The 17,407-nt window shown below is 40.0% G+C and overlaps 1 protein-coding gene across 3 annotated transcripts in view; it reads right to left on the bottom strand.

Moving 5' to 3' along the window:
* STK4 (serine/threonine kinase 4) overlaps positions 1-17,407 on the bottom strand; it is an 89,474-nt gene that overhangs the window by 15,382 nt on the left and 56,685 nt on the right. The window contains exon 11 of one of the 3 annotated variants that reach the window (XM_036323436.1): positions 9,231-9,400. The exons of the other annotated variants lie outside the window; for them this stretch is intronic. Within the exon in view, the coding sequence (XP_036179329.1) occupies positions 9,311-9,400 (90 nt within the window). The 3' untranslated portion in view covers positions 9,231-9,310. Of the gene's footprint in view, positions 1-9,230; positions 9,401-17,407 lie in introns of those variants that run through there. 3 annotated transcript variants of the gene reach the window in all.

Here is a 17,407-nt window from a genome sequence, read left to right as displayed (position 1 = left end):
AGCTGATCACGTAAGAATCCCTGCAAGCGGTGTCTCTGTACTTTCTCGGGCTGGAAATTTCCAAGGTAACAAAAGGGCCAGGCTTTCCCCCCTCATCTTGCCAAACAGAAGAAACCCAAAGAATCCCAAGCAACTCTGAAAGCTACAATACAAACTGATCCCACTTTACGTAATAGAGGGAGTCTTAAAAGGTAGATTCTGACTAAATAGGATCCAATTTAAATACACTAAAAGGACAAACTGCTTACAGAAAACTAGTTAAAAATGCAAATAAAATTCTCTGAGTAAGCTATTTTGCAGGCCTAAATTTTTACAATTTGGACTTGCTTAAACTGGGAAAACTTGTAAGCACTCAATCTCTGGAGAGTATATAAAAACCTCTGTAAATAAGCCCTACTGCTGGGAACACTCATGCCATGAACAGTCAGAGATTTATCAACTAAACACTCCCCACAGAAATATCCCCTCAATAGCCTTTGAGAAAAAAGAATTCTGCAAAAGAAGCAGATAAGTTCTATCTTCAAGACATGTCAGAATTTTTCTGCAATGGCTATCAAGCCCTGTCAAAAACAGAAATCAGGTCTAGATAGGGTGGTGTGGTGTGTGTGTGTGTGTGTGTGTGTGTGTGTGTGTGTGTGTGTGTGTGAGAGAGAGAGAGAGAGAGAGAGAGAGAAAGAGAGAGAGAGAGAGAGGAGCGAGATTTTTTATTCTGCCAGAAACATACAACTGCCTAATAGGGATTTTTGTCTTTTTTTTATTTGTCTGATTTAAGACTGTCTAAAAAAGATGAGTGTATTCCTATTCTGCAAAAGTATTAATATGTATATGCCCCAGATACTTTGGGACAGTCCTTTATTCTTTTCAACAAATGTTTAATTGGTATGAATAACAAATGTGATTTAATTTGTGACATGGTAATACTCTTCAAATGTGTATAAATTCACACCAGAAAAAATTCTCTGTAAGAACCATTACCTAGTTTTTTGGTTCGGAAAGGATGATCATCATCTTCCTAGCAGTAGGCTCATCTAAGCTCAGAGTAAAATGCTTAGCTTCTCTGATATAAGACTGTTCTTTAAAATTTGTATCCTAATTATTTTCTATAAAGAACTAACATCATGAAGAAAGAAACTAACTCCAATCTGGGGTCTGATAGACGGCTTGGAATCTACAATGGCAGGGAGAGGGGAGGGAAAAGAAAGAAAATTATGTCAATAAATAAAAAATATTAAGAACAGAGAGAGTATATTAGTCATTAATTTATTATCTCTTTGCTCCAAATGCACCTTTCTATATATTCTCTATGATAAATAACAGAATCCCTTTCCGCACTTCTTCTAAGTCTGGCAGCCCTGTCAACATGGACACCAGAGCCCCCACATAGCTTGCCCAGACTCCCAGTGTACAACCATGTCTCTGGCTGCTGATTGCCTGCTTCTCGCCGGCACTCTGAGGGTAGCCTATGGCTTGCCCAGAGCTTTTGGGCCACATCTGGTTTAGCCAAATCAGCGAACTCCTCTGCTATGCCATGGGCTAAACCCGACCTTCTCCACTGAGTTCTGAACCCCAGGTAGTTTGTCCTTCATTGAGTATGCCCCGCAGTCCTACGGAACCATATAGTTTCCCTCTATCTTAGTTACTACTCTTTTCTCACAGTTAATAATTCCTTGTGTTAAACTTCTGTTTAACCTACTGTGTGGTTTCTATCTCCAGACTGGACCCAGACTACTACAGGGAGAAAGAACACAGTGGGTACACAGGAGAATGTGTTTCCCACTAACGGAAAAACTTCCAAAATGCACACCCCAAATAAAACCTTAAATATAAAAAAATACCCAAATAATTTCAAATCCAGAATACTCTGGTATGTTTATTTGCAGGCCAAGTGCAAAATTAAAATGCGCTCATTTGATCCCACTGAAAACTATATTAATCGTGAAAAGATAAATAAATTGTGGCATAGACAGAAAATTGAAGCTACTCAGCAAAAAGAAGCAACAACTGCAGATACATGGAACAATATGCAGGAATCTCAAAACAGCGTGCCAAACGGAAGCAGCCAGACACAAAGGACTATAAACTGTATGACTCCATGCCCGTGGCTTTGTGACAAAACTATAGGGACAAAAACAAGGAATGAGGGAGCTCTTGGGGATGATGGAAACATTCTATATTTTGATTATGGTGGTATTGAACCTTACACTTAAACGGAACAAATGTTATAAAATATATACAAATATATAAATTAAACCTCGACAAACCTGACTTCACAAAACAAAAAAGTACATATCAGAAATTGTAGAAGGTAGTTCAAGTAAGACTTAAAGGGAACAGCTTTACGTGCATATATCAGAAAAGAGAGATTACTGAAAATTAATACACTTAATTGTTCAATTGGAGGGGAAAAGACCCAGAATAAACCCACAGAAAAAACATAAATTCATGAATCCAAAAGCAAGGATCAACAAAACCAAAAGCTGGTGCTTTGAAATGATTGGCGGGGGGAAAGGGAGAAAACTCATAAATTTGATCAAGAAAAAAATATATTAGGAATGAAAGGCAAGCTAGAATTACAGATATTACAAATTTTAAAATCCAAAATTTTATGCCAAAAGTTTTTAAAACTTAGATGAAATCAAGATTTCTGGGGGGACCCCTAGATTTATCTGGAATAAAACTAAGAATTCTGGGCCAAAGGACAAAGCAGGATGAGGTGCAATGTTAAAATGTGTCCTTATATGACAGAGCCACAGAGCAGGAAATAATCTTGGAAAATAGAGACAGCCATGACATTACTGAGCAGGAAGAAGGGCTTCTCCTGTAAGCAGGATAAAAGGACTAGTTAACTCCCAATTCCCAGTTCTGGCAACGTGACAGATGATTTAGCTCACTCCCAAAACTTCCTCCTGAGAAAGAAGGGGAAATCTCCAGGGGACAGAAACATTGTTTGTATGCCCACCTCGTTTTCTTATAATGCTAACATTGGTCTTCCCAGTAAATCAAGAAGACATAAAGAAAGGTAGTGCACAGGGAGCAGGATTTAAAAGTCCACTGTATAATGATTACATAATAACAATAAGCCCACATTTAAAATCACTTATTAACCATTATTAGCCAGTCACTATGTTAAGCACTTTCTTGTATTACCTCATTTGCTCTTCATTAAATCTTACAGCTATAATTATTAACTTGATTCTAGAGATGCATAGATGGAACATTTTAGGTTTACAGAATTAATCTGCCTGAGGTTATCAAGTGGCAGAGATCAAAACTGAATCTGGCCCTGGCCAAGTGGCTCCATTGATTGAAGCGCCGTCCACTGTACTAAATGGTGTGGGTTTGATCCTCGGTCAGAGCACATACCTAGGTTATGAGTTTGATCCCTGGTAGGGGCACATACAGGAGGCAAACGATTGATGTTTCTCTCTCACTGTCTCCCCTCCTCTCTCTCTCTAAATTAATTAAAAAAACACATATCCTCGGGTGAGGATTTTAATAATAATAATAATAATAACAATAATAATAATATAAAAATAAAAGGCTGAAAACTGAATCTGGCTCTGCCTAGTTGGTACTTTTAATGAAACATCACCGAACATCTACAGTTGGTCAGGTGCTTTCACACTTATATAATCTGGCCTCTGTAACAAAGAGCTAGCATAAGGCTGGCAAGGTTTACTCAAGCCAAGTTACCATGATACTAGGTACTGGCTGAAGGCCAAAGACTGGCTCTCTCTATCTGTAAAATGGAAAAGGCAGATGATGCCAACTTTCTGCAGAGCTTCTGTGAGAAACAACCAAACACATGAGTATAAGTTCCCTGGGGAAAATTTTGGCTGAAATTAAAAAAACACAGTATTTTCAGGCAGAACCTTTAAACAGTGATATGGATTACGTCCCAACTTGTGGGATCCAGCCTTCTTCTCAGAAATGACCAGAAGCGGTCAGGAAAACACTGGGTGACAGCTCTTGTTGGAGATGTAAGAGAAGCTGGAAGCTCCTATTTCTCTGAATGATAGTGTTGGAACAGCTTCTTGAGCAAGACAATGGCTTCTAGGAATGTAAGATATACGCCATTTGGCACCTGTGATTCCAGTGAAGCCACATGAAAATGACCTCAGGACAGCACTTCCTAGGGCCCAAGGTGCCAAGATACTATCTGCAGATCTTAGGATCCATATCTGATCTTCTGTTCTAAGCCATGTAGATCTAAATGATTTCTTATCACTAGTCATACTCTCTCTACCCAAATTCACAAAACCCAATGTCTGGATTTAGCAATTTGGTTCACCATGTGGCTAAGATAAAATCATCCTGTATTTTAACAGCAGACAATAATTGGCCATGAAGAGTGAACTTTAAAGAAGACAGCTGCCAAGCAGTTCCAGAACCAAACAAAGGAAATGAAAAACAGTGTCAAGCTCACACAGACTGATGCCATTGTAAGCAACCTCCTGGGTCACAAACCACTGGCATTTAAGTCTTGCTCTAATTGCCATTTCAATAACTGAGTTAAAAACCAAGCCCAAACCAGCTAGCACGATCCACCAGCAGAGCCAGGCTGCTGTGAGTTCAGACAAAGACGACATTCACTTGCCATGCGGTTTCTCAGAAAGCATATGTAAACAGCAGGTTTCCCTGGCAATTTTGGATATGTATGTCTTTTTCAGACTGCTGTTCTTGGCTGGTTTTCTGAAAGTAAAAAGCACAAGATCTCATTATATCCCAAGTACAAATGAATTCAGCTTTAACATACTTGAAACCCAGCTTTACAGGAAAAGCAAGAAATTTTAAACAAAAATAGTATACCTTGTCAAGAACAATTTAGGACAGTCTTCTCACTAGAAACTTCTCGGCATGGTTACTCAGTAAAGATCCATTAACATGCAACTGGTGTTTACTCTGGCTAGTTCCTGGGCATTCACGTGGCACTGCAGGGTCAGAGACCAAAATACTAATCCTGGTCTCCATTCATCTTTCTTCCAGCACAGGATTATGAAAAGAAACTCGCCAAAGAAAGATTGAAAAGCAAACAAGCATGGAGATAGTCCAGAACAGAAGGCAAAAGTCTGAGAATACAGGGTCAGACATTTAAAATCCCAGCTTAAGTCACACAGTCAACACAAAAAAACCAATCTCAAAAGCAGACACAAGGCCCAACTCCTAAAAAAAACCAGGCCTAATAAGTTAGAATGATCTAAAAGCAACCTAACACCAACCCAAAAAGTTCCAAACACTAATTGCCAAATAAAAGAATGACTAAGTCAATCAAAATAATATAATATGATGGATTATTATTATGTAACCATGAAAACTAATGATTGTATAATGTTTTTAATGGCATGACAAAATGTTTAGGATATGTTAAGTGAAAAAGTCAAGACACCATATTACACATGTAGAATGACCTCAAATGGTAATATCTAAATATATTACAAGATATACATGTACAATAATATATAAGTATAAAACACTGGAAGCAAATATGTTAAAATGTAAACTGCGATTATTGCTGGGGGTGGTGGAACTGTAGGAGAAATGTTCTTCTCTAAGCTTTCTTCGATTTCTAAACTTTCTACAATGGACATGTATTCTTTTTACAATTAAGAGGGGAAACCAGCATTGCAACATCCTAGGAGAGCAAATCAACACTAAGAAAGAGGACGAAAACTAACACTTATTAAATGCTTACTGCAGGCCAGGCACTGTCCTAAGTGTTTTACGTGCATTATCTCACTTGACATTTACAACAGTCCTATGAGACAGATGTGACTTTTATCCATATTTGATAGGTAAGGAAACTGAGGACTAGCCAAGTCACATATAGGTGGAGAAGATGGGTTATGAACCCCAACAGAATGACTCTAGTGGTTTTAACCATAATGTATATCTCTTCTCAACGACAATGGTAGAATCTGCCTTCTTGTCTACAAACTTGACCTAAAAACAAATCTCAATAATAAAATCTAGTTGAAATGACACTATAATAATTTAGGAGAATATGACAAGAGGACTCTGCCAAGGTACTAAGCTACTCAGGTAAATTTTTAAATTAGGAGAACTAAAAGCATCTCTAATTAAAGTTATAGAGAGAATCTCTGTGATCACACAGCACTACAGGTGAAAATATACCGGCTAAATTCTACAATAAAGAGAAGGCTAGGAATAACTGTCAAAGAAAGACTTCTCATAGCTGTTCATTAAACTGCCAAGAAAAAAAGAAAATATTTTAGAGCTACAATACTAGGACTTGGACAGAAAGCTTCTGAATTTGCCTTCTCCCTGCCACACTCTAAAAGTCCCCAACAACAGGAGGCACTGACCACTGAAGGCTAGAGAATAGAAAGAAACTTTTAAGAGGAAAAATAAAAAGCACTGTACCTGATGCCAAATTACATAATCTGCCACAGCCTAGGAGGACCCCTCACACTTTTTTCAGTCCAGCCCTGAAGGCCTTTGGTTAGAAATAATCAATTTTACTTGGCAAAAAGGCATTAAGACACAGAAGTACTTTGGATCAAATTCTGTAGAATCAGCCTATTTGAGATGCATTAAAGTTAATGCCAAAACCAATATGGTGTTCTGTTCACAGCTCCTTTCTAGAGGTATTAAAAGCAGAAAAATACTGAAACTCAGAATTTAAAGTGGAAACTTTCTATAAAAACAAGCCACTTTTAGATACTAGAAGCCATCAAGGTTTGGTAATTCTAAATTCACCATGCATATTAAAAATTGTTGGTTTTAGGAAAATTGGCTAACTGTTTAAAAAAATATGAAGTTGGATCACTACCTTATAATTTTTTTATATTAAATTATTTCTATTGGTTTTGGGTTTGTTCCATTTTCAATTTCAAATTATGATCATGAAGATTTTAAAAAATGTTTTTATTAATTTTAGGGAGAGGAAGGGAGAGGGAGAGAGAAACAGAAACATCAATGTTGAGAGAGATGATTTGCTGCCTCCAAGCCTGCAACCTGGGCATGTGCCCTGACCAGGAATCGAACCGCAACCTCCAGGTTCATGGGCTGATGCTCAACCACTGAGCCATGCCAGCCAGGCACTACCTTACTCTTTACACCAAGACAAATTCCAGGCAGAATAAATATTGGAGAGAAAAAAAACACACATTCTAAAACAAAAGTTTAATATTTTTATAATTGTGGGATGGGAAAAATCTTCTAAACAGGCATAATTTTCCATAAACCACAAAGAAAAAACTGCAAAACCAAAGTACATAAAAATTTAAAATATCTGAACAGTTAAGACACCATATATAGTGTCAATCTATAAGGAAAATAAGAATTCCCTTAATTTAGATAAATCACACAAACTGGCAATTCAAACAGCAAAAACAATAGGGAAATCTAATAATACATATCACAATTTCAAACTTGTAAAGCTTAACCCACGCATTTTACTTGTAGGAATTAATTCAGATCATGCAAAGATGGTCATTAAAACAATGTTTAATATTAAAAGGCTGAAGGCCACCTAAATGTGCAAGATTTTGGGGATTAGTTAAATCAGAGGTCACAGTGCAAATGCTTCCAGGAGTGGCAGAGAAAGTACAAATGAGCTCAACAGGCCAGTTATAAAACAATAAACAGGAAGTGGTGTGATCTGTGGTAAACTGGAGAGCTCACACCCATTTCAGTAATTTAAATTGCAAAAATGGTATGTGCCAGGGCCAACTGTCCCCCCCCCACCCCCCACCCCCGCCCCGCCACACACACTTAGATATATAATCCATAGCCATGAAAAAAGTACTGTTGCCTGGTCTCTGCGGCCAGCCCAGGAGCATCTCCTTACTGTGAATGCTGAATGCTCATCTGTCACATTTGAGTGGCTACATGAGCTCACTGATGCAGCATCACTGACTCAAGATTGGATGAAACCTTTGAGGTCATCCAATGCGACACTGAGTGTCCCTTGAAGCTACATCACTGAACCTTGTTTAATAGGCCCAGGTACAGAACGTAGGGGCCCCGGTGGGGTGGGGTTGGTGGGGGGGGGGGGGGGGGGAGGAGAGTGTTGTGGTGGAAGGCCAGTAGTCAGGGACTAGGGACGAGGCTTACCTGTGGGATTTTCATTTTCTGTAATAACAAAACTAAGATAGGAAGCCAGAGATAGATGAAAATTAAAAAAAAAGGAGAACTCCTCCACATCACAAACCTTTATATAACTGTACGTAAAACTACACATATTGACTAAATACCAGGAACTCGATTTCTTAAAATTCTCACACAAAGGGCTGAATTCATAGTACCAATTGTTAAGCACATTCCTTGAGCAATCAACTTCTGGACAGCTATTGCCTCATTCACCAAGCTGGCAGAGAATTGCCTCCGATGATGAGACAGATGGTGTATGGTATTTAATCACATGCTAACTCATCCTTGTTTATAATTACAGTCTCAGCAGCACTTCAAACGTAGGAAACCTCCACTTGAATCTGGAATGGTTATGCTTCTTCCCAGCGTGTGAAAATAACTTCCTGCCGTATCTGGGAACAAGAGCACTTGGGAGAACACAGGCCCTTCGCTAAATTTCCTGACTTTGCCTCATCTTAAACCCCATGCCCTGAAGATTTTTTAAACTTCAAAAGATACATTAATGGAGAACAGATTGCTAAGAGTTAGGGAATGGGGTGGGGAGCGTGTACTTAACAAAAGTCAACAGAGGGGCCCTGTGGTGATGGAACCGTTCTCTGTCTTGAGGAAGTGATGTCAATATCCAGGCTATGCCACTGTACTAGAGTTTTGCAAGATGTTACCATTGGGGAAACTGGGTAAAGAGTACACAGGGTCTATTATTTCTTACAACTGCATGTGAATCTAAGACTATCTCAAAATAAAGTTTAGTTTTTAAAAAAGGAATGTAAATAAAATTTTTAAAAAGCAAGTGGCAGTGACTGATGGGTCTGTAAAGTGGATCTGAGTCTGCCCTTCCTCCAGCAGCCGGCCACCTTCCCATCCAATGTGTGTGCAATGCAGGCTCAGCTATGCAAACAGGGGCGCACACAGGTGATGGCTCCCAGTGCGGCTGTGTGTGTCTCTGTTGGTCTGTCTCTTTCTTCCTCTCATTCATTCTCATTCATTCTCATTCTCTCTCTTCTCTTCTCTTCTCTTCTCTTCTCTTCTCTTCTCTTCTCTTCTCTTCTCTTCTCTTCTATTCTCCTCTCTCTCTCTCTCTCTCTCTCTCTCTCTCTCTCTCTCTCTCTCTCTCACACACACACACACACACACACATTGTTTTATAGTAACAACAACATCATCAGATCAGAACATCAATATGGGAAATTTCCAGGTCTTACAGCTCCCAGGCAGATGTAAGGGAAGCCAATCTGATATGAGAAAACACAAAAGATCCATTTGAATCAGTAGGTTTGATATGTAAACCCTGTGAATAAAGAAGGGTTTTAAGCTCATTTTAGGTATTGAATACTTCAAAGCAAACAACATTTAACTAGGAAGAGGGAGCTGCCTCAGTAGGGCCCTCAATAAAACTGTGAGATAAGTTTTGGGCTTGCCTCCAACTTCTCTTGTTTTGGGCAGCCCATCTCATTATCTTCAACTCTTCCCCTCTGACCGTTCATCTTTCCCACCTAAGTATTATACACGTAAATAAAATTTAGTGAATGCCTACTATGTGTCAGGTGCCCTGCTAAGCACTTTAGCAGTATTTTCTAATTTAATCTTCTCAATAACCCTGAAGTAAATATGATTATCTTCATTCTAGGGTAAGTGACTTGCCTAGAGTTACAGATCTCATAAATAGTGAAGCCAGGATTGAATCCAGGTCTATCTGGCTCTGGGTCAGTATGTTATACGGCCTCCTGCACTCATTTTGGTCTCCAGGGTGTCCAAAGTACCTCAATGCATTTTAAAAGAATGGGGAAAAACCTGACATGTACTGAGTCTTTTTATATGCTTTACACAGGCTATCTCTTTCAAGCTCAAATAACCCCTGTGACAGGTATGTATTATCTCCATTTTAAAGATTAGCAAACAAAGACTGAGAGTTTGAGGGCTCTTAAGACTTTTTAAGCTGCCCTTTATTTAGCAGATGAAGAATGAAGAGCCCCGGGAAGATCAGGTGGCCTGCTGCAGGACACAAAGCTAGCTACTGTCAGAGCTGAGTCTGTTTCCCAATCTGCTGCTCTCTTCAACTTTATGTGAGCTGTCACTGTGAAAGGAACGGACATTAATAACAGAGTAGGACTGCCAGGCACTTTGCTAAATGCTTTACACGCTGCACCCAACTCTGATAGAGGGGATCCCCAACATTACAGGTCCAACCAATGCTTTCTGCTAACATTTAACCAAAGAATGGGAAAAAGACTTAAAATTCACATCTACCAAATTTATAAACTAATTAACATGCTCCTACACACTCAGATGAATGGATATCACAAAAAGAAAATAAAGATTTGAAAAATTTTCCAAAGAATGCACATGGGTTCCCACCATGTACACATTTCAGTAATTGCTATTTTCACCATCTTCTTCTCAAATTCTGTAACCTTAAGAAAGCAAGTATCCCTGCCGATAAAATGTAAAAAAAGACAAGAGAAAGGGGAAGCAGGGCGCTACTAGTGAAAGGGTACGAAGTTTCAGGTACACAAGAGGAGCAAGTCTTAGAGATCTACATCACAGCAGGTGACAATCTTTCATTGTATACTTAAAAATTTGCCATGAGGGTAGACCTGATGGTAGGTGTTTTAATCAGAAAAATAATAATAAAAATAAAGGGTAGGGGGAGAAAAAACACACAAAATAATAAGCAAATAATATGAAGATTGCTAAAAGTATGCAATACTTATTACAATGGTAAGAAAAGTAAACTTAAAGAAAAGCTACTGTTGAACAGATAACAGGGTAGGAAAGGGGAACATTGTGGAATAAGAGCCTGGATGAGACTGCCAGGCGCCCTGTGACAGATTTCACCTGAGCGTATAGCAAATGTTTGCTTCAGCCATTAAGACTCCGCTCTAACAGACACCTTTGTTTCCACAGAAGTTATATCTGGACAAAACCAAAAGTGTTCTTAAACCAATAATGCCTTTTTAGTTAGCATGACATTTCCTGAACAACAGCATAATAATTATGAAACCCATAGTTGCAAAGTAAATAATAAAGAACATCAAAAGAGGGTGTCAACTCAATTGTTCCAACAAGGGGAATAATTCATGTAATTAATGAAACATAAAGCATGTCAATCTGCCTTATGTATCAAGCATGAAAAAAAACTTAAGTCAACAATAAATACTCCTCTAATATTACAAAATTCCCGGTAAGATGCAATACATTTGACACCATTCTTCCTGGTCACTGTAGTCCCCATGACATATTATATAGATGATTTTTTTTACCTGCTTTGTAACATTAATTAAGTGCCTAGTATGTGCCTGGAGCTCAAGATCAGTTTATTTTGCTTTGTTCTTAGTGACAAAACACCCAACAGTTACCAGAGGCAGGAAGCAACCTGAGGATTTGGGTCCCAGAACTGACTCTGACACTAAGCAGGAAGTTGACTTTTAATGTCTCTGGACTTCAGATCCTCAAACCATATAAAGGATAAGCAACCTCACTTTGCTTCCCTCACAGGAACACTGTAAGCATCACCAAATAAAGGAGCAAAACATGTATGTACCTTTAACAGTATTAAATGTTATATCACCCTAATGTGATGATAGTATTACCATCAGCAGCAAAAAGCATAGCAGAAGTTAAGGTTTAACTGCTCCTTTGGCCTTCTCCTGTTTCTGAATTATTTGTTATTGCTAAAAGATCTAATAATGGGAGAAACTAAGATGGCGGCATAGGTAAACACCGGGAAATTGCCGCCTCTCACAACAATTGAAAATTACCGCAAAGGACAGAGCAAACATCATCCAGAACAACAGGAAGGCTGGCTGAGTGTAAATTCTACAACTAGAAGGAAAGAAAAGCACGCTGAGAGCCAGAGGAGCTGCAGAGGTGAAGTGCAGAGGTACAAGTGCAGAGGTACGGCAGCTCGCGCACGCGCTTGCTCACACGCTCGCGCGAGGAAAGGGGGTGGCACCTGAGGACGCGGCTGTCTTTTTGAATCACAAGCTCCCGACTGCTCTGAACTCCGGTTCCGGGAAGTCTCTGGGGACCCAGGACTCATACGGGGAGAAGCTGGTCTGTCGGGCAGCGGGCGAACTTGAAGGCAGCTTTCCCTCAGAGGTGTTTGCAGCAATTAGCGGGTCACTGAGACCCGCGACTCCGGGCGGAGAATCAGCCATAGCTCCTTGATCCGCCCTTTGATTCCCTGAGACCCCGCCCCACCCAGGCTGCGGCAGAGGCTTTTGCATGTGAATGTACCTAACTGCAGCCGAGCCAGGCAGACCTGGAACTTCCAAGAGAAGGCCCAAGGCCCGCAGCGGCTTGCATTGCTTCACAGCTGAGCCTCTTCGTGGCTCCTGCTGTGTGGCCTCAGGCAGAGGCTGAATTAGCACCTCCTTAAATCCAGGAGCCACTGTACCCAGTGGTCAGAGGGGGACCATCCAGATTGCAACTCCTCAGATCCATAAGGGACACACTCAGGGAGCAGACTCAGTGAGCACCAAAGCCCCACTGAAGCAAGTCTTGCCCCAGAAGGGTGTCTTCAGCACAGAAGTTCTCCCACTTTAGACACAGCTGATTCTCACAGCCAATTGGCCTGGAGGTCAATTCCTCCCAGTGATCCTACAACAACCAAGGCACCAAGAGTGCACCAAGAGTGTCCACCCCAGGTAACTGGGGAGGCTGAGCTACTGGGCCCTACAGGACACCTGGCGCGCAGGGCCACTCTATCAACACAGGGAAGCTGCCAAAATGCGGAGACAAAGAAACAGGTCACAAATGGCAGAAATGGAGGAAAGCAAACGACTGGATATAGAGTTCAAGGCCACATTTATAAGGTTTTTCAAGAATTTTATGGAAACCGCCGATAAATTTAATGAATCCCTCAATAAGTATAGTGAGACCATGGAGGACATGAAAAAGGACCAACTAGAAATTAAGCATACACTGACTGAAATAAAGAATAATATACAGAGATCCAACAGCAGACAAGAGGATCCCAAGAATCAAGTCAAAGATTTGAAATACAAAGAAACAAAAAATACCCAACCGAAAAAGAAAAAAGAAAAGAGATTCCAAAAATATGAAGATAGTGTAAGGAACCTCTGGGACAACTTCAAGCGTACCAACATCAGAATTATAGGGGTACCAGAAGAAGAGAGAGGGCAAGATATTGAAAACCTTTTTGAAGAAATAATGACAGAAAACTTCCCCTACCTGGTGAAAGAAATGGACTTACAAGTCCAGGAAGCGCAGAGAACCCCAAACAAAAGGAATCCAAAGAGGACCACACCAAGACACATCATAATTAAAATGCCAAGAGCAAAAGATAAAGAGAGAATCTTAAAAGCAGCAAGAGAAAGACAGTCAGTTACCTACAAGGGAGTACCCATACGACTGTCAGCTGATTTCTCAACAGAAACCATGCAGGCCAGAAGAGACTGGCAAGAAATATTCAAAGTGATGAATAGCAAGAACCTGCAACCAAGATTACTTTATCCAGCAAAGCTATCATTCAGAATAGAAGGTCAGAGAAAGAGCTTCACGGATAAGAAAAAGCTAAAGGAGTTCATCACCACCAAACCAGCATTATATGAAATGCTGAAAGGTATTCTTTAAGAAGAGGAAGAAGAAAAAGGAACTCTTACCATTTGCCACAGCATGGATGGAACTGGAGAGTGGATAAATACCACAGGATCTCACTCATTTGTGGAATATAATGAACAACATAAACTGATGAACAAGGACTGATCCAGAGACGGAGAGGCATTGATTGGACTGTCGGGCCTTGGAGGGAAGGTAGGGGAGGGTGGGGGTAAGGGGGAAAGATCAACCAAAGGACTTATATGCAAGCATATAGGCCTAATCAATGGACATGGACAACGGGGGGGTGAGGGCATGAGTGGGGGGGGGGGGGTAGAGGGTAACGTGGGGACAAGGACACATATGTAATATCTTAATCAATAAAAAATATATTAAAAAAAGATCTAATAATTTTTTACAAAGGTGCAATTAAGCATGAAATAATAATAACACAATAAATAATAATACTTAATACACAATGAACCAAAAAAGCAAAAACAAACAGAAGCAGTTTTATAATTCCCTGCTAGTAGAATTCTACCATAATTCTAAATGGTAGGATTTAGAACAAACTTGGTTCAAAATAACCCCAACCTCCATTTCATTTGATCTTTCCTCAAACCCTTTGGGAAAAGTAGGACAGTGGTATATTATGCTTGATTTTCATGGACTACAAACATGAAACTCAAAGAGGAGAGTGACTCGTGCAAGGCCATTCACCCCTCTTCTGGCATAATTTAATGTTCATTTTACTGGTCCATGTTACAAGGTACCCCCCTATTTTCAATGAAATTCACTTCATGTGATGTCCAACTTTCAGGCAGATGAAGTAATTTTACTACTCATTTTGCATAGCGGCAACCTCTCCTTCACCTAAAGAAATGCCACACCAGAGACTGTGCTCACAAGAAGTGAGAGGGTGGCATCTATTGGCAAAAAGTATGCATTGCAATGGGAGTAGTGTGATAGCTTCAAGATGTGAAAACTATCAGTAACATTAAGTTTATGTCATGAGAGGTGGGTAGGAAGAAAAAACTCGATGGAAAAGAGATGTAAGGGAGATCAAGCAAGCACTGGGAAGTTCTAAAAATGATACCCACGACCACTCTGGGTTCTAGTTCCTTTTTTTTTTTAAGAACAGTTTGTAAAGCAGTCCAGGGAACAAGTTTCCTTCGGGAATGGATCTCTGGTTAAGTGAATGGCAATCACTGGGGCAGTGGTTTAAGTTATTGAAATCTGCTCCAAGGACAGTGTTTCAAGAAAGAAGGGGAGAGTGGAGGGAAAGAGAAGGAAGTGAACATTGTGAAGTGCCTGTGATATGTTTAAGGCACTTTAGATGCATTGCTAAATTCTCATACACACAGAATCTTTCCTATAGGAATCAGTATTACTTCCATTTTACAGATGAAGAAACTGAGGCACAGGGAGGAGAACAAAGTGGCCCAAATATACTCAGATTGGACCTTAAAAGCCTGACTGTAGTGATCTTAACTACCAGGCATACTATTGCCTCAACCAAAACAGCAATCACTTAGCTACTCAGAAGCACAATATATTTCCTTATAAGCTGACCCAGCTGCAACTTTATAAGAACTTCTAAACAAATGTAAAACCTAGCCGAAACCGGTTTGGCTCGGTGGATGGAGTGTTGGCCTGTGGACTGAAGGGTCCCAGGTTTGATTCCGGTCAGGGGCATGTACCTTGGTTGCGGGAACATTCCCAGTGGGAGATGTGCAGGAGGCAGCTGATCGATGTTTCTCTCTCATCGATGTTTCTAACTCTCTATCTCTCTCCCTTCCTCTCTGTAAAAAATCAATAAAATTTTTTAAAAAAATAAATTAAAACAAACAAAAAAACAAACAAATGTAAAACCTAACACGTTCCTGTCTAAAAACAACCAACACCCTGAGCTGTGTCTTTTTCTCAGTGGGAATACCATCAATTAGCCTTTTTCTGTCTGAATCATCTTCTCAATATTTCTCTTCCTTCCACTGTCAGCTCAAAGTCTCAGTAATATCAGCATCAAACTCCAATAGTGAGAAGAAAGGACAAGAGACATGCCTCCCATTCAGAATTATAGGTGCTTGGAGCAAATGTTGTCAAAGACAAGAGAAGCTCAGCTCTGTTATATTTCACTTGAGTGGTAGAGCATCAGGATTTGGGAGAAAATGATATATGCAATATCCTATATAATAAAAGCTTAATATGCTAAGTGTCCGACTGTTCGTTAGACTGTTCAACCAGTTCTATGATGCACACTGACCACCAGGGGGCAGACGCTCTGACCAGTAGGTTAGCTTGCTGCTGGGGTCCAGCTGATTGGAACTGGGTGAGACAGGCCGGACATGCCTTGGAGGCCCCCCCCCCCCGCCGTGGTCTCTCCCCAGCCAGCCGCCCAGATCAGCCCGATCGGGACTGAGTGAGAAGGGCTGGACATGCCCTGGACAAATCCATGCACAGGGCCTCTAGTATCTCAGATAATCAGAAAAGTTCCACATCATGTTTTTTCTTTCAAAGGCATGAAGCTACAAAAGCAAATACTACTTTCAGAATTCTAATAGAGATTCTTCCTTTGGAGGGGGTGGAGAGAGAAAACTGGCATAAATCTTTTCTCTGTGTTAACATTTCATGTCCAGGAACATACTGAACTATCAAGAGTCCATATGAGCCCTGACTGATTTGGCTGAATGGATAGAGCATAGGCCTGCGGACTCAAGGGTCCCGGGTTCAATTCCGGTCAAGGGCATGTACTTTGGTTGCGGGCACATACCCAGTAGGAAGTGTGCAGGAGGCAGCTGATCGATGTTTCTCTCTCATTGATGTTTCTGACTCTCTATCCTTCTCCCTTCCTCTCTGTAAGAAATCAATAAAAAATATATTAAAAAAAAAAAGAGTCCATATGAGAAAAAAATGGGAGGTGAAGGTGAGAAGAAAGACTGAAGCAAGTATATTTGACAGCTCAAAAGGAAAAAGGGTGGAAAGATATGTCTGGGTGAATGATTACAATTCAAAGTTGTGGCTGTTGATTCAACAATAAGAAAAATCATTTACATTCATCTCTCAGCAGAAAATGTAAAACTGCTTTCTAGATTAATTAATTTACATTAAAATATCTTTGAGCCTTTGGAGCCTTCTGACTGATGAAGAGTAAATAATATAAAACTTAAAAGTCATTTTTCTTTCCTGACTTCAAATTTAGCAAAATTAAAGTAACTGAAGCAATTCTTGCCTTAGTGGAAATGAGATTCAAACTTAAGAAATTTTGGGTTCTGATTACAGCAATTAGGAATTCCGGGCCTGCAGGGAACTCCTTCCTCCTTAATACTGTCCTGGCAGCATTTTGATACCTGGGGCATCTAACAGGGAGAGTGATTAGTCACGCTTCTGTGACACAGGTGTTATGACTAAATTAGTCTCTTTAGTTTATATAAACACCACCAGACTGTGGCAGAGAGATACCTCTGACTAAATCTACTCATTGCTCATCATCATCACCATCAGCAGCATTAACTACAAAAAAAAAAAGAAATATTAAAAAGCTCTACAGGCTTAACTTGCTTCTCAAAACTAAAAAGCTGAAGCATAACCTTAAAAAACAAAGGTAACAACTATAAAAGTTTCACTCTCTATTTACAAATAAGTTTATGAAGAGATCAACTTTAAAACCACTACAAACAACATATCATCAGAGGACTAGCTGAATAAACTACCATACATCGATGAGGACTATCTCTTT

This window comes from Myotis myotis, unplaced genomic scaffold (assembly GCF_014108235.1).
Source record: "Myotis myotis isolate mMyoMyo1 unplaced genomic scaffold, mMyoMyo1.p scaffold_m19_p_9, whole genome shotgun sequence".
NCBI lineage: Eukaryota > Metazoa > Chordata > Mammalia > Chiroptera > Vespertilionidae > Myotis > Myotis myotis.
Note: the sequence above shows the minus strand (reverse complement) of the source record. Positions and strands in the feature narration are given on the sequence as shown.